The sequence below is a fragment of the Panicum hallii genome, chromosome 3, assembly GCF_002211085.1.
Source record: "Panicum hallii strain FIL2 chromosome 3, PHallii_v3.1, whole genome shotgun sequence".
Lineage (NCBI taxonomy): Eukaryota > Viridiplantae > Streptophyta > Magnoliopsida > Poales > Poaceae > Panicum > Panicum hallii.
In genome coordinates, this window is record NC_038044.1 from 52,217,699 (window position 1) to 52,233,454 (window position 15,756).

The following is a 15,756-nucleotide window of genomic DNA, read 5'->3' on the forward strand; positions in this document are numbered from 1 at the left end:
TCCTGCCACCCTTGCTTTTCCTCCCCCTTTCCTCCTCTCTTCACATGCGGCTAACCAGACCACGCCACCACATTAGCTTCTGATCACCTGAAGCATCATCATCAGTCATCACCAATGTTCACGAGATCGAGCACATTATATGGATCGATCGATCGCGTACGTGACCCAATTCGCTCCAACCATCTCGCTCGCGCGCTTTCCGTTCCGGCCATATATTGTCGTCGTCGTCGTCTCCCAGTTTGTTCTGCGCGAGATCGATCGATGCTACAGCTACTCGCTCTGCTCCGGCCGCCATCAGCAATGGCGGGCGATCCCGGCGGCGAGGTGAAGTACCCGCTGGACGCGGAGTCGTACCGCCTCCTGTGCAAGATCGGCAGCGGCGTGAGCGCGGTGGTGTACAAGGCGGTGTGCCTGCCGCTGGGCTCGTCGGCGGTGGTGGCCATCAAGGCGATCGACCTGGAGCGCTCCCGCGCCAACCTCGACGACGTGTGGCGGGAGGCCAAGGCCATGGCGCTGCTCTCCCACCGCAACGTGCTCCGCGCCCACTGCTCCTTCACCGTCGGGAGCCACCTCTGGGTGGTCATGCCCTTCATGGGCGCCGGCTCGCTCCACTCCATCCTCTCCCACGGCTTCCCCGACGGCCTCCCGGAGCCCTGCGTCGCCGTCGTGCTCAAGGACACACTCCGCGCGCTCTGCTACCTCCACGAGCAGGGCCGCATCCACCGTGACATCAAGGCTGGGAACATCCTCGTCGACTCCGACGGCTCCGTCAAGCTCGCCGACTTCGGCGTCTCGGCCTCCATCTACGAGACCGGGCCGGCGGCGTCCTCCGGGCCCATCCACGCGCCGCCGCCGGCCGCCCTCGGCTCGTCCTGCTTCAACGACCTGGCGGGGACGCCCTACTGGATGGCGCCCGAGGTCATCCACTCCCACGTCGGCTACGGGATCAAGGCCGACATCTGGTCGTTCGGCATCACGGCGCTGGAGCTCGCGCACGGCAGGCCGCCGCTCTCCCACCTGCCGCCGTCCAAGTCCATGCTGATGCGGATCACCAGCCGCGTTCGCCTCGAGGACGCCGAGGCGACGACCTCCGCCTCCGCCAAGAGGAAGAAGTTCTCCAAGGCGTTCAAGGACATGGTGTCCTCCTGCCTCTGCCAGGAGCCGGCCAAGAGGCCGTCGGCGGAGAAGCTCCTCCGCCACCCATTCTTCAGGGGCTGCCGATCAAACGACTACCTCGTCCGCAACGTCCTCGCCGCCGTCCCGAGCATCGAGGAGCGGTGCAAGGACGCCAATCTCTGCGGCTGCGCCAGGGGCGCGCGCTGCGTCTCGCCGTGCCGCCACGCCGCGGGCAGCGTCGTCAAGAACCGGCGGATCAGCGGCTGGAACTTCAACGAGGAGAACCTCGAGTTCGACCCGGCCGAGGCGGGGGCGGCGGAGAAGAGGTGCGGCCTTCCGTTCCACGAGGAGGAGGACGACGACCCTGCCGAGCTGGAGAGCAACTCCGCCGGAGATGGCAACGAGGATAGCCGGGCGACGGCGACGACGACGCGAGGGAGCCACGACGAGAAGGCGGCGGCGACATTTAAGGAGGTGGTGGTTCCGCAGCTGATGACCATCTTGGCGAGCCTGGAGATGCAGAGGGGCATGGTGATGCACGTGCTGGAGAACGGCAGCTGCCACGTCGCCGACGGCATTAATGGATGCGGCGGCATGGCAGCTTCTAATCCAGGGGAGGAGATGCTGCTCGGGTACGTGCGGCAGCTGGAGCACAGGGTGGAGGAGCTCGGCACGGAGGTGGAGGAGGAGGTGGCGCGGAACGCCCGGTTGGAGAAGCAGCTGCAGGAGAGGGTTAGTGCCCACAAGACAGATTCTTCATCTCAGACATCAGGGAGCAATTGAGATCGTTCAGCGTGTTCGTGCAGCGCTAGCGTCGGACGGTTGCTGCTTTTCTTGCTAGATTGAATATAATCATTGTAATCACTTATGTTGTCACTGTGGCACCATTATTCATAAAGGCCTTTTTTATTCTACTGCCAAGTTATAGTTGCTGACTACCTTCTAAATTTCTAATACTTGAACCCTATGTACCTTATTATTAGAGTAAACGTGGTATCTTGATTGCTTTTCAAGTTTCCGTTATATCTGTTCTTGAGTTCCTAACATACTGGATCATATCTTAGCCGGTAGGATGAGGTGCAACACTCATTCTCAATGGTGATGGGTGTTATAAAACACGTCGTTAGCGGTTGAATCCTCTCCTTCTCTCACCTCTCACGACAAGCACAAGAACAAAATAGAAGACACAAATACGAGGGATTATTCTTTATTCTCTGAATATTGATAATTTACAATAAAGTCTTCCCTTATATATACTCCGAACTAGTTCTATAATTTTGGTAAGAGCCCATCAACAACCGGAGTAGAACTATGACTACTTACCCTCCTTTCCTGTTATACTCCAAGTCCGGTTGTTTTATAACAATAGAATCCTTAAAATTACCTATCCCCCATGAAGGTGACCGGTGTAGAGGGACTGAATATGTTTAGTATAGAATTAGGTTTCGAACTAATGTTTGGTTTTTCCATATTACCAGCCAACTATGACAAGCAATATGTGCCATTTCGGCAATGTTAGCATGTAGCGAGAAGCCATATGCAGAGAAGGTTCAACAAGGATGAATGTTGGGGTTGCACCCGGATAGACGAAAGATGAAATAGAGTAAGAGGGAAAGCAAGCCATGTGAGCAAGTAAGCCCTAGGGCTCTATTCATAGAGAGGAGGATGCGGTTATTTATATTTATTCCATTAGTGGGGTCTAATATTATAAGAAGGTCTCTAGAATTTATAAAGGACTTCCTGGAACTTACAAATAGATCTCTGGACGCTTCAACTAAGTCCTTAGGCCCCACAAATAAACCTTTAGATCTCTAGCTTAGTCTCTTTTACATAAAAGGAGTCCTAGGTGATAGCTTAAGGCGCACCCCAACAATGAAGAACAATTGGTGTTACTGGGCTTCATTAATAAACTGGACCGTGTTGGGCTGAGCAAACAATAAAGAACATATATGTTCTATGCCATCCACCCCCTCCAGACCAGCCAATAGAGAAGAGCTATGAGCAGAACCATGTTAGCCTGGATAAAAAAACATCTCTCCTTTATTCTCCAACTATGCGGCTGCTAATGTGAATGAACTGATGAATGTCACGGTCAAGATTATCGTGGCACATTCTCCAACTAGCTAACGGTGCTCGAAGATGTTAAGTCCCTGTTTTGGAACACATGAAGAATGAGAAATAGAGGAATGGGAAAGCTGCTGGAATAGGATGTGGCATAAAGCGAAGAACCACGTGAATCCAATACAGAGGAGGAACGATGTATATGCAATTAATTATTTCTGGAAATTTCAACCAACACTTTGCGTGTCTATACCTTTCTTTATGTAGAGAATAACACAATGAATGTAATCAATAGGGTCCAACAAGGGTAGACGACGGAGGCGACAACAAGCAAGCTCGGCCACAGCCCAGGCCCATCAGGGGTGGGCCGAACAGGAGATCGATTTTCATGAAAACATCTTGCAAAGCCCGCTATCAACGCATTGCTTTGTGAACCGGTTTATTGCTGAGCTTGGTCTGGTGGAGTCCAGGGGGTTCAGACTGAGTAGAACCAAGACCGAGTATATGATGTGCGACTTTAGGCTGACTAGGCATGATGATGGGGACGTTAGCCTCGAAGGTCAAGTGGTAGCCAAGAAGGATACTTTTCGGTATCTAGAATTAATGCTTCAGAAAGATGGAGAAATTGATGAAGATATTAGACATAGAATTTCAGCCGGTTGGCTGAAGTGGCGGCAGCCTTCTGGCGTCCTCTGTGACAAGAAGGTGCCATAGAGGCTAAAAGGTAAGTTCTATAGGACGGCGATTCGCCCGGCGATGATATACGGTGCTGAATGTTGGCCTACAAAAAGGCGACATGTCCAGCAACTGAGTATAGCAGAGATGCGTATGCTGCGTTGGTTCTGCGGGCATACAAGAAGGGATAGAGTCCGGAACGAAGAGATTCAAGATAGGGTCGGGATGGCACCTATCAAGGAGAAGTTGATTCAACATCGGTCGAGATGGTTTGGACATGTACAACGGAGGCCTTCCGAGGTGCCGGTGCGTAATGGAGTTTTAAAGCGGGGTGATAATGTAAAGAGAGGTAGAGGTAGACCTAAACTAATTTAGAACGAGACGGTTAAGAGAGATCTTAAGGAGTATAATATAGCTAAGGAATTAGTTATGGATAGGAGCGCTTGGAGATTAGCAATTAACGTACCTGAACCGTGACCTTTGTTACTTTTTGTTTAAACCCCTAACTTTTTCTTTAGCTTGTGCCCTTTTTATGTTTCTTATTCTTATTGTCCGTGGATTTTATCTCTAGTCTACCCCAACTTATTTGGGATAAAAGGTAAGTTGTTATTGTTGTTGTTGTTGGTCTTGTGGATTCCTCCTCCCTCGGGTCTTGGCGAAGGATCAACGCTGATGCTGCCACTTCCAAGAATTCAAGCTCGGCTTCGGTAGCGGGAGACAGTACAGGTCTCTTCCTCGGAGCTTCAACGGTGGCTATTCCAGGAACATCTGACCCGGAGACACCCATCTCCCTACATGCTATGGCTTCCCGTGTTCACGAAGCAATGTGTCTCCGGATCAGAAAATTAGAGTATTCGCAGTACCAATCTGAAAGATACACCCATCTCCCTCCGACATCCTAATTTTCTCGCGACAGGAGCTGCAGCGGCCGAGGCACTCCTTTGACTTCGAAGCAGGTGAAGAATCCAGGCCCCGTACCCGCCTCGGATTCCGATTGTTTTTTCCCAGCTAAACTAGGCACCAGTAGTACGTGCATGGAAGCTACTGAGTACTGACGCGCGTCGGCATGTGCACGCTCGCTCGCTCGCTCGCTGCGGCCAATCCACGGAACCGCCCGCAGCGACGACCAAAGCACTACGCCTCGGCCCTCGGCCCCGGCCGCGCAGTGTCCAGCGGCCATTGGCATTGGGCGTGGCTCTCGCCCGGCGCCCCCGTGCCGCGCCGCGCCTCGCCTGGGGACGCGCGCGGCGCCGACGGACCTGGCCGCCGCGGATTGGCGCCGGCCCTCCCGGCCGGCAGACGGCCAACGAGGGCGCCGGGCGCCCTAGCCTGCCATCGCCGGCCGTGCGGGTAAAAGTTCAACGCCCCTAGGCGCAGCACGTTCCACGCGCGACGACCGCGGGCGGCGGGCTCAGCTAGCGTCGCGACGACGCCACGCCGGCGGACCGCGCGCCTCTGCGCGCGCGCGCTCCGGCTTGCATTGGCAGCTTGTGCCTGGGGGAGGTAAGGTAGCGGCGGAAGACAAACAAGAGGGACAGAACGGTGAACGTTGCTTTGGGGTCTGTTTGGTTCAGCGTTCACAACCTGCGTTTGTTTGCGGTGGGAACATCAAAAGCCGAACCAAACGCCCTGCGTTTGCGCGCTGCTTTTCCTAACGCAGCTGCGTTTTTGCGTTGAGCTCCCACAGCCGGTCAGCCCCAGCTTTCCGTAGCGTTGCGGCGGGAAGATGGAGTTATTTACCCGCCTGCCATCGGTTACAGCGTACCGGTTCGATTCTTTTTTTCGTTCGTTCTCCTCTCGCTTCCCCATCCCGCGGCCGCGCCCCACTGCTCCCCCGGCGGCCACGCCCCCCTGCTCCCCCGGCGGTCGCGCCCCTGCTGCCCCGGCGGCCCCGCCCCCTGCTCCCCCGGCGGCCGCGCCCCTGCTGCCCCGGCGGCCCCGCCCCCCTGCTCCCCCGGCGACCGCGCGCCCCCGCGCACCGGCGGCCCCGCCCCCGCCCCCCCGACGCCCGCGCCCGCGCACCAGCGGCCGCGCCCCCCTGCACCCCCGACGGCCGCGCCCCCCGCTCCCCCGGCGGCCGCGCGCCCCCGCGCACCGGGCTCGGCCACCGCAGCCCCCGCTCCTCTTCGGCTGCATCGGGCTCGGCCACCGCAGCTACGGCGCCATCCACGGCCTCGCCCGCGGGCTCAACGCCGCCGCCGCCGTCTCCTCCCGGTCGTGACTCACGACCGGGCCGTGGTGGCACTGCCGTGCGCTTGGAGCTTGAGTTTTGTTTGAATGAATTATGAAGCTTGAGTTTGAAAAGTGTAATGTTGGAAGTGATGTCTTGGACCTATGATCCTGTAGTGTAATGGTACTCCCTTGTGGAGAAGATAATCGCCTATCAATTTTGTTTTAAGTCTGAATTTTGAGAAATGTATTCTGCTTTCTTCAGATTCCTGCTGTGTTCTAAATTCTGAGTTTACGCTGTGTAGCCATTCGAAAATCTTATATTCATGTATTTTTTCCATAATATCTTGGCAGTTCGAGATAACGTTTTGTTATGATATTGATCAGATACATGACCGAAAAATTGAGCAAAACGTTTGTTCATTGAAAACAAAACAAAAAAATCTTAAGGAAAAATACTTCAAGTCAATTATATATTTTGCTTTTTATGGTTTAATATCAACCGTCAGGAAATGCAAGGGGAATATGAGATTGCTATGTAGCTCACAACTCTTTTGAAATTAACAATGCACTTATTTATATATGTAATATAATTTCGTGAAAAACATGTCGTCAATGCAAAGTTTACATCATTACGCTCATTTTACATATATATATATATACAGCATATCAGGATCTCAGGGGCATTACGGACATTTTACAGCAATTCACAGTTTCACAGCAGATTGAACCAAACGGCGTTCAGCTTTTTCACAGCAGCTTTCTCACAGCAGCTTTCTCACAGCAGCTTTTTCACAGCTCACAGCCGAACCAAACGCACGCTTGTTCGGGACGCCCCGCAAAAGAGAGGGAGATGGCCAAGTCAGAGGGGGCTGGATGCTCTCCTCGGGTGCTGGACTCCTGCCTCATGTTTTTTTTTGTTCTCCGCTAATAATAAGCAGTTCAGTGTGAGAAAAAAAATCAGGAAGATTGCACGGAATTGCCTCACATTTTGTGATGCCCTTTCTGCGGTATGAGTGACAGAGTGCACGTTGGGCTGCCCAAAAGACAGGCTTTTAGACCGACTGACACGCAGGGACCTAATCAAAGGCCATCTGAAAGCTGATGGACAGGGACAAGTGCTACCCATTTTACGGTTTGGCCAAAGAGTGTGTGACAAGGGTAACGCTGGTCTACAAGTTGGCAATGAGTATTCTAGACACCAGTGTTAGCCTAAACGGCTACCATTTAGCTATTTATTCAAACTAAATAATCATTTAAACGGTTACTAGGTTAATTAAACGGACACGACTAGTCATTGCGTAGCGTGTACATAGAGTGTACACGGGTTAAATGGATGATCACGTAGACAAACAGTGCCTATATTGCAAATATATTACTCGCTCCGTTCGTATTTGAGGCGTATTAAGATTTTCAAAGTTCCTTAGAGATACCGAAGCATCCCCTCGTTAGAGGTGACTAAATGTGATACAAATATCAGTCCTAGAAGGCAGATAACACATTTATTAAATCAGATGGTTCATTACCATACAAACCGTCGAGGTAGCAGGCACTGAAGCACCACTATCACGAGGGACAACATAAGGACTAAAAGACAAACTAAAGTGCCAACGAAATTTAAGATAACATCAGAGTCTTGTGCCATGGTAAGCTTCCTGTGGAGATCCTGAACCACAAGTAAGGTTGGGTGCAGGACGGTGACCTACTCGACGTCTTTAGGAACGAAGTTAAGATCCTCCTCTGTAAAAACTAAGCAAGAGTGAGTACATACGTACTCAACAAGTCCAACCACACCCACGGAGGGGGATAATAAAGATCATGCACAGAATATATCAAGGATAAGGCTAGGGTTCGTTTGCGATAAAGCAAGGTTTTACACATGCAAGGGCTCATTTAATAAAAGAGTTTTCTCAAAATATTTCTGTAGTAATCGAATAATAAGTAGGGTTGATCCTACACAAAGGATCCAAGTTTTAATGCTACCGGACTCCACATCCACAGTAGCTCACGGCACAACTGCCGGACACTTTCAAAACGACTCACGCCACATGACCAACCATCCCAAAATGTCTATTGAAGTGACCAAGCTGTAACTCGTCCAATACCGTGGACACGGCTATTCGAATAGATTTTACACTCTGCAGAGGTTGTACACTTTACCCACAAGTAGGGTACCGCACTACGAACACCTTAGTGTCGCTACGGATCCTAACAAAGCCATTACCCACCTTAGCTGAATCTAACTAGCCAACAGAGAAGCAACCATGGGATTAATGACCTATCAACAAAGTCATAATCGGGACATAAATCACACATATCGTATTCCTTCTCCATGATCTCCCGTCGCTCATCAGCTCTCCTTTTGGCTAGCAGAACAACTAGTGGGATTTATACTAAGCCGTTGCCCACACAACGGTCGAGTGGTTGTACGAGAAGTGGGTTAGGCAAGATGACACCTCAGCTCATCCTTACATTGAGAAGACGGACATCTCCCAACCATGCTTAACCACAAAGGTACAAGCTCACCAGTGGCATTTCACACAGGAAACACTATCCATCTCATCAAGTTATATCTTTCTTTTATTTTCCCGAAATCCCGTTTTATCTTTTAAAATACTCACACCTTTATTCTCGATAAAGCGCGTTGTGGTCATGATTAAGATATAATAAAAGGAAATAAAAGATCCTAAGCATCTCTAGCAGTAGTTAACGTCCAACAGAGCAAATCCCATATAGACATTAACTAGGTCATCAAGGAATAGTCATAGCAATCAAGGGGTGGCTATCCAATCATGTCTTGCAATAATACAATGCATTTTATAAAACAGGACAATAGGTTGTGCTTATAAAACTGGGATAAATATGCATTAAAGGATGGGATTGGACTTGCCGTCCTCAAAGCCTTCCGGAAGCTCCTCCTCGAGGTACGGGTCTTCGGGCTCCGGCTCACGGTACTGCTCCTCCTCGGTCACACCGTCGGCTATGACACACAAACAATCACACAATAAAAATAAAGTTCGCCGACGAGCTTTAAAAAAGGAAAATAGAGAGTTTCGATTAAAAAATAGAGAAGACTATTATATTTGTCGGATGTGGATCATGAGACTTGGAGAAAATATTTGGAGATGATGCGTGGTGGAGTTTGGAATCGATTCAGAACAAAATGTTGCATGAACTGATAAGTTAAAGGTCATTTAGGGAGTAGTTTAAAAGGATGAGGACCTATTTGTAATGAAATAAAGAGATAGAAGGGGTTTTGATTAAATATTTGAGAGAGGAAGGTGGAGGGCTGCGGACTGCATAAGAAGGAAAAGTGGAGGGGGTCATGCACAAGTCTGCCTTTCTTCTTCCTCGAGACAGAACAGGAGGGGGAGGGGAACGGTAGGATGGGGGGGCCAGGCTATAGGCGCCGGCCCCCTGGTGCATGGCGACGCCCGGGGAGGAGGGAAAAACGGAGAGGAGGCCGAGGGGGTCCGATTCCGGCCCTTACCTCGTGCGGAGACGGCCTACGGAGGGTTGTCCACGGAGATGGGTGATGGTCGGCAATGGTGAGCGGCGGCAGCGAGCTGCAGCACGAGGTAGAGGAGGGGAGGTGTTGGGGCGGCGTGGGAGAGTGTGGGGCGACTCGGAGGCCGATTTATAGGCCGAGAGGGAGAGGGGAGATGGCCGGCATGGGAGGGTCACGGGCAGCGCAGGAATCTCGCCATTAATGGCGGCCGGGATGCTCGGGGACAAGGCGCAGGCTGCGAGGGCGAGGGGACGGGACGGAGACGAACCGGCACAGCAGCGGGTCGCACGCCGGCTTGGCGTGCACGTGCAGCAAGCACACAGTGGCACAGCGAACAGCAGCGGCCGTGGCGTGACACGGGCGGCGCGATACGAGCGCGCGTGCACAGCCAGCAACGGGGGCAGCGTGCACAGTCAGCAACGCGTGCTTATTTAAATAAATAAAAAATTTATTTTTTATTACTATTTTTTTATTTTAAATTTTCACTCAGTAGCTCAACAATTTAAATAAGCAAAGATATGAAATTTAAATTGTTGCGTTACTCAACAATTTAAATAAGCAAGCGGGAGAATTAGAAGAGAGAAATAAAATGGATTTGGACAAAATATGAGAAAAGAAAAGAGAGGACACGCGCATGGCACCGACGATCGCGGCTGGGCAGGCACACGCGGCCGATTGCGACACAATAGGGATGCAACGGGACGGCAGGACCGATGGAAAAGGAAAAGGGACGGGCGGCTCCGTGGAAAAAGAGGAAGAGACTGCGCAATGTCAGGACGTCGGAAAATTGGGAGGTGGGTTTCGGGAGCTTGAGCGGCGGAAAATGTTTAAAATATTTTTAATCGAGTGATTGGTAATGCAATTTAAATAAAATAAAACACGGGCGTTACATATATATATATACATATACATATACATTTACTACCGATGTCGTATTAAAAGATATGCATCTGTTCGTGTAAAACTTTATACGCTTACGATATTTACGTAGGATTTTTTCGAGCAATGCAGACACATTCTGCCTAGCTGAGCTGTTGCAATAATTAATGCATGCCTAGTTCATTGGTCCTGGTGCATGCAGATGCAGCAGCCTGACGGCCCAATCCGTTAAAAAGCGCCCCAAAAGGTTTCTTCGCTCCTTCAGAAGAGACGCAACCCATCACTTGCCCCTCTTCTCACTCGTCTTCCTTCACCGAGATTATCAGAACCGTCGCATACATCCATCCTTCCATCTTTGCTTCACGACGAGAAGACATGGAGGTAAGCTAGCTAGCTTCAACATTCCATCGATCAGATCTGCTGCTTTGGACCTCGATCGATCCTGCCGAGATCTTTCATATAGTCATAGCCTTCTTCTATTTTCAACTAGATTCGCGATGACGAGCTGCGGTTTAAAGTTCTCCAATTCACTTGCCCTTTTCAACGATGCATGCAGCAGCGAGGAAGGAGACGGCAGATCCCGGTGTTCGGGGAGTGGAACCAGCAGCTGCAGCAGTGCGAGGAGCTGCCCATGACGCAGTACTTCGAGTCGGCGATGCAGGCCGGGCTCGTCGTCAGGGCGGGCGGTCGCTGCTGCTTCCACGACGCCACCGGCGGCGGCGAGGCGGCGCTCTCCAGCAGGTCGTCGTCCGGCTCGCCGCCTCCGCACAAGCCGGCCAAGAAGGTACGTTAGTGGGCACCCGTGATCTCACGATCTCAGTGCCCCGGCTCTGAGTCTGACACTCTGACCCTTGTTTTGTTGCCTTTCTTAATGTGATGTGCTGATGGCTCCATCTTTTCTCAGGTGCGCAGCGCGATGGAGAGCCGCCACCACCACCAGCAGCAGCAGGTCGTCAACGCGGTGAGCAGGAGGCGGCAGCAGGGGGCGCCGTTGGTGGCTGACGGCGGGGCCCGCGCGCCGAGGAGGCCCCGGGTGGTTCGGTCGGTGGACGAGGACCTGTACAAGGTCCATCCCGATCTGCTCCCCAAGAAGGGCAAAGGGGTACGACGGCTCACTTCTCTCTATTCTGCACTTTCTTCTTCTCTAGCTACTCGAACAGTTCACGATCAACACTTCACTTTTGAAGCTGGCCCTTGTTCACTCGATCAAGTATAGATTTTACGCAGAACTGCAAATGTGAAATGCTTGTGCACTTCACATGTTTCATTCAAAGCATGTCGCTTTAGACTGGGATAGTAAACTAGGAAGTAGGAACAGATTACATGCTCCAGTCCAGCTTCATGCTTGCATCTGGAGATCGATTGAACTTTCTTCAAGTTTTTAAATATTCCTACAATGTTAGGTCGAAGCAACAAAATTGCAATAGCATCGATTCTCGAGTTTGATCTTGCCGTTGGTGCCAAACGGCCAAGAGACAAGTAGTTTGACTCTATAGCTCGATGCATCTCCTTAATTTTCTTTTTTTTTTCCTTGTTCGCAGAGGAAGCATGTGAGGAGCCTGTGGATGGGCTGCGTGGGGCTCAACTGCGTCGCCTGACGTGAAGAGACAGTCGGCAGCGGGTATCCGGTGCCCTGCCCCGCGGCATGCACCATCGTATCCTCTTGTCTTGTCATGTAGCCTTTTCGTCCTGCTTTTCCGCGTATGGAAAGAAGAGATGACGACCGGAGCACCACCACATCCACAAGGCTTTCCACCGTCACCTTTCTGCTGCCGTGCTCTTGCTACCTGTTTCGTCGTGCACAGGGATGCAGCAGGTCCGTGTTGCACCTTGTGGACAACGGAACAGCTAGTCTGTGTGATGCACTCGGATCCGGATGCCAATACTCGTACATGTAAATTGCATGTTGTACCGTGCGGTTGATGATCAGTTGCTCTGAGTTGTCCACGGTGTCATTTCTACGCGCATGTATGATCAACTACTTATTCCCATTTAGGTGTTGTTTGGTTCGATGATTTTTGGGGTAATCCGATCACACAGCGATCGTATCCCGTTAAATTTGTTTGTTTCATGAGCTCCATAATCCGTTTCCGCGTATCCGATATGGTCCAGTTCAGTCTCGATCCCTCTCCTTCCACCATAAACAGATAACGCCACGGCTTCTTCGATAAAAAGAGGGAAAAAAAAGAAGGCGCTCGCGAGGACGACGACGACTCCGTCCCTGGCTCCTCCATGTTCCATCCTTCCCTGATACGAGCTTCATGCCTTCGCCAGCAATCGGCACCCGCTCGACAGCATCGCTGCAATCTGGTTGCTGGTGTCGCTCCTCGACCATTGGCGCGCACGCAGGAAGGACGCCGCGACCGCGCTCTGCAGCGGGACCATCACCATTGAGGAAGGCAGCAACCCTTTCTTGTCAAGATGGTCTAGATTTTTGAACCTCACGGTAGATGGAGATCGCTACCCTCTCCCTTCTGCAAATCAGGGTGCGTTTGTTTCCACAGGTCTATAGATCCATCACATCAAATAGAATCTTGTTATTTAAAAGTATTAAATAAAGTCTAATTACAAAACTAATTGCAGAACATCAGGGCTAATTCGCGAGACGAATCTAATGAGGTATATTAGTCCATGATTAGCGGATGATTACTGTAGCACCACTGCGGCAAATTATGGATTAATTAGGCTCATTAAATTTATCTCGCGAATTAGCACTTATCTGTGCAAAAAGTTTTGTAATTAGATTTTATTTAATACTTGTAAATAATAAGATTCTCTTTGATGTGACGGGTCTAAATTTTAGATGTTAGAAAATGAAGGCACCCTGAGGGTAATTCGCGAATTAGCACCCTCAGTCTGGATCCCATGACAAAAGTTGTCTTCATTCAGAACCATGGTTGACCGCGAGGGCACCATGCCGCCATCCCATCAGCCCCTCTCTCTCTCTCTCTGCACGGCGCACGTGGTCATCGTCCTGCTCGCGGAGTTGTCTCTACCACCCAAGGAGCTGGCCGACACGGCTGAGGAGTGCGGCGAGTTCCCACGGCATCGGCAACCTCCTCCAGCACCACGGCTTGGGAAGCCGCGAACTCCAGGCGAAGCTAGGAGATCAGCACATTTGCTCCAGTAGTCCCATGCTGTTACCTTGATCGACAGTTCGTCAGAACCAAACAAAAACCGTATTGGGTTACATTTTATCAGATCCCGCCGTTTTTTATAACATTACAGTTACCGTCTAAATTTCTCAACCAAACACAGCCTTATATTCCAATTTGCCAGCTAAATTGATCCCTTAGATTGTCTCCGGTAATGTAGCTATCTTTGCTACTCCCTTCAACCGCAAATGTTGATCCATTTATCCTAAGTTGAACTTTTTTTTTGCTCTGACCCATCAATTCAAGAACTAAAAAGTTATAAATTGATAGCGTGAAATTGATACTAACTAAAAAGTTATAGATTCGATAGCATGGTTTTGACGTTATTAGATTTGTCATGGTACATACTTTCATATGCATGGCAATGTTAAATTGATGACCATTTTGTCGAGGTTAACCCTACTCCAACTACTAAGAAAGAAAAATAGGCAAGGTCAACAAATACTCAACACAAGAGAACTTGACCATGGCATGGTAGAGTGTGTCTTAATCCATTAGTATGTAAGGACCATATACATAGGACTAAATGATAAGATGCACTCGTATTGCTAACAGATTTGGAATTATTAGAGGTGCCCATACTAGGCAAAGAGCATATAAAGGAAACAACTCATCAGTTGTGGCAAAATACCACTTTTTAGGCCACTTGAAGTTCAACATGATCTTGTCAGGCAATTAATACAACTTCAGTAAAGTGAGAGCTTTCGGTACTGATAAGAGAAGATAGAATATAGCCATTATATACCTAACCCGCACTACCACCCTACCACTATATGTAACCCCTCCGCTCCTTCCATTACCTATCTCGCCACCGCTCCACCACCTGAGCCACCCACCCGGCCGTCTCTTATGCACTTCAAAAACTAGGCAACCCCCTCCTGCATTCACCTTCTCCTAGTTCTCCATCCATGTCTGGTACCGGTACTTCATCTCCAGCGCCCTAGCTCGCCACCTCTTCTTCCACCTTCACCGCACCGGCTGCTATGTTGTCGAAGATATAGTTATTCTGCACTATCTAAATAGTATTATCCACCGTAAAGGTTATAATATCCATGAAGAAGGGGACACACGGAGATGTATCTAAAATGATTGTAAGATCTCCAAAGAATTATCCCAATAATATAGCACTTTGCAACCCTGCTGGTAGTTCCAAAAGTCTCTTGTAAAATCACAACGAACTAATAGATGCTATAAGGTTTCAATTACCTAGCTAACAGCTGCAAAGTGCACAATCATTGGTTGGTAGGTCCATTCTTTTCCCTATGTATAAGCTCGTCTTTTATTAGCTGGCATATGAAGAATATTTTGTGTGCTTTATTAGCATGAAGATTTCCGGAGCCATTGGAAACGGCAGGAAATTCAGTTTGGCAGCTAGCCAGTAGCTTGTAAGTTTTTGTGAAAACGAGAGAGTTTTTTATTATTTTGTTGCAAGGAGGAAGAAAAGAGTTGATTACCCAAATCTAACTTCGTCTTTGTTGCCCTCTTACAGAGAAGATGCTATGGGGCTGATTCATCTGTTTCACCATTCTGAGTGTAATTCCTTGTTTGAGGGTGTACATAGGAGAGTAAAGTTCATGAAAATGTTAATAAATAGGTAAGATCGCCCACCTCATATGTATAAATAATATAACAAATAAGTACTTTTTGAAAAATGTACTTAGTTTGAAACAAGACAAATAAGTACTTTTTTAAATCTACCATGGTACACTTTTTACCTTTTAGGAGGTACAAGGTAAGAGGTAAGAGATGTGCAACAAATCTGAACCCCTGAGAAAAAAAGCAGAGGCCGTACAAGTCCCCCCCCCCCTCCCCCCCCAAAAAAAAACCAGTGCTGTAAAGAAATAGAAGAACCAGAGGCCGCTGCCGTTCTGAGTAGCACTAGCAGCGCGTGCCCGCGCCCGGCCCGGAGGCCGGCTTTGAGGCGCACAGTGCGCGCCGGCCGGAACCAGAGAGGAGCGCGACCAGAGGTCGTGCGCGCCTGCAGCGTGCGCTTTTACTCTACCGGTCAATTTTTTTTGGAAATAAATATCGCTCCAAATTTATGGCGACCCAGGCTGCAGCGTTCGTTGCATTGGACTCGTCCGCCCGCGCCGTCGGGATACGTGAGGGCGTGAGGCTATCCGCTGTACTAGCTAGGAGTAGGACAACGGCCGGGAAGAAATTGCAAGAGTCCCCGTCCCCTGCATCTTCTTC

General features: G+C 50.1%; 2 protein-coding genes and 1 long non-coding RNA gene across 3 annotated transcripts; all 3 read left to right on the forward strand.

The window, feature by feature from the left end:
• Nucleotides 1–135: 135 nt before the first annotated feature.
• On the forward strand, nucleotides 136–2,030 carry LOC112886423 (serine/threonine-protein kinase BLUS1). The gene has a single exon (XM_025952325.1). It carries the CDS (start codon nucleotides 262–264, stop codon nucleotides 1,897–1,899), a length of 1,638 nt encoding a protein of 545 aa, XP_025808110.1. The 5' UTR covers nucleotides 136–261; the 3' UTR covers nucleotides 1,900–2,030.
• Nucleotides 2,031–10,697: 8,667 nt separating this feature from the next.
• LOC112885460 lies at nucleotides 10,698–11,201 on the forward strand. Its single transcript, XM_025951078.1, has 2 exons — nucleotides 10,698–10,789; nucleotides 10,899–11,201. The coding sequence occupies exons 1-2, from the start codon at nucleotides 10,784–10,786 to the stop codon at nucleotides 11,199–11,201; spliced, it is 309 nt and encodes a 102-aa protein (XP_025806863.1). The 5' UTR covers nucleotides 10,698–10,783.
• Nucleotides 11,202–11,348: 147 nt separating this feature from the next.
• LOC112887754 lies at nucleotides 11,349–12,403 on the forward strand. The gene is made up of 2 exons (XR_003227613.1): nucleotides 11,349–11,510; nucleotides 11,950–12,403. It is a non-coding gene; the product is annotated as an uncharacterized LOC112887754 (long non-coding RNA).
• The last annotated feature ends 3,353 nt before the right edge of the window (nucleotides 12,404–15,756 follow it).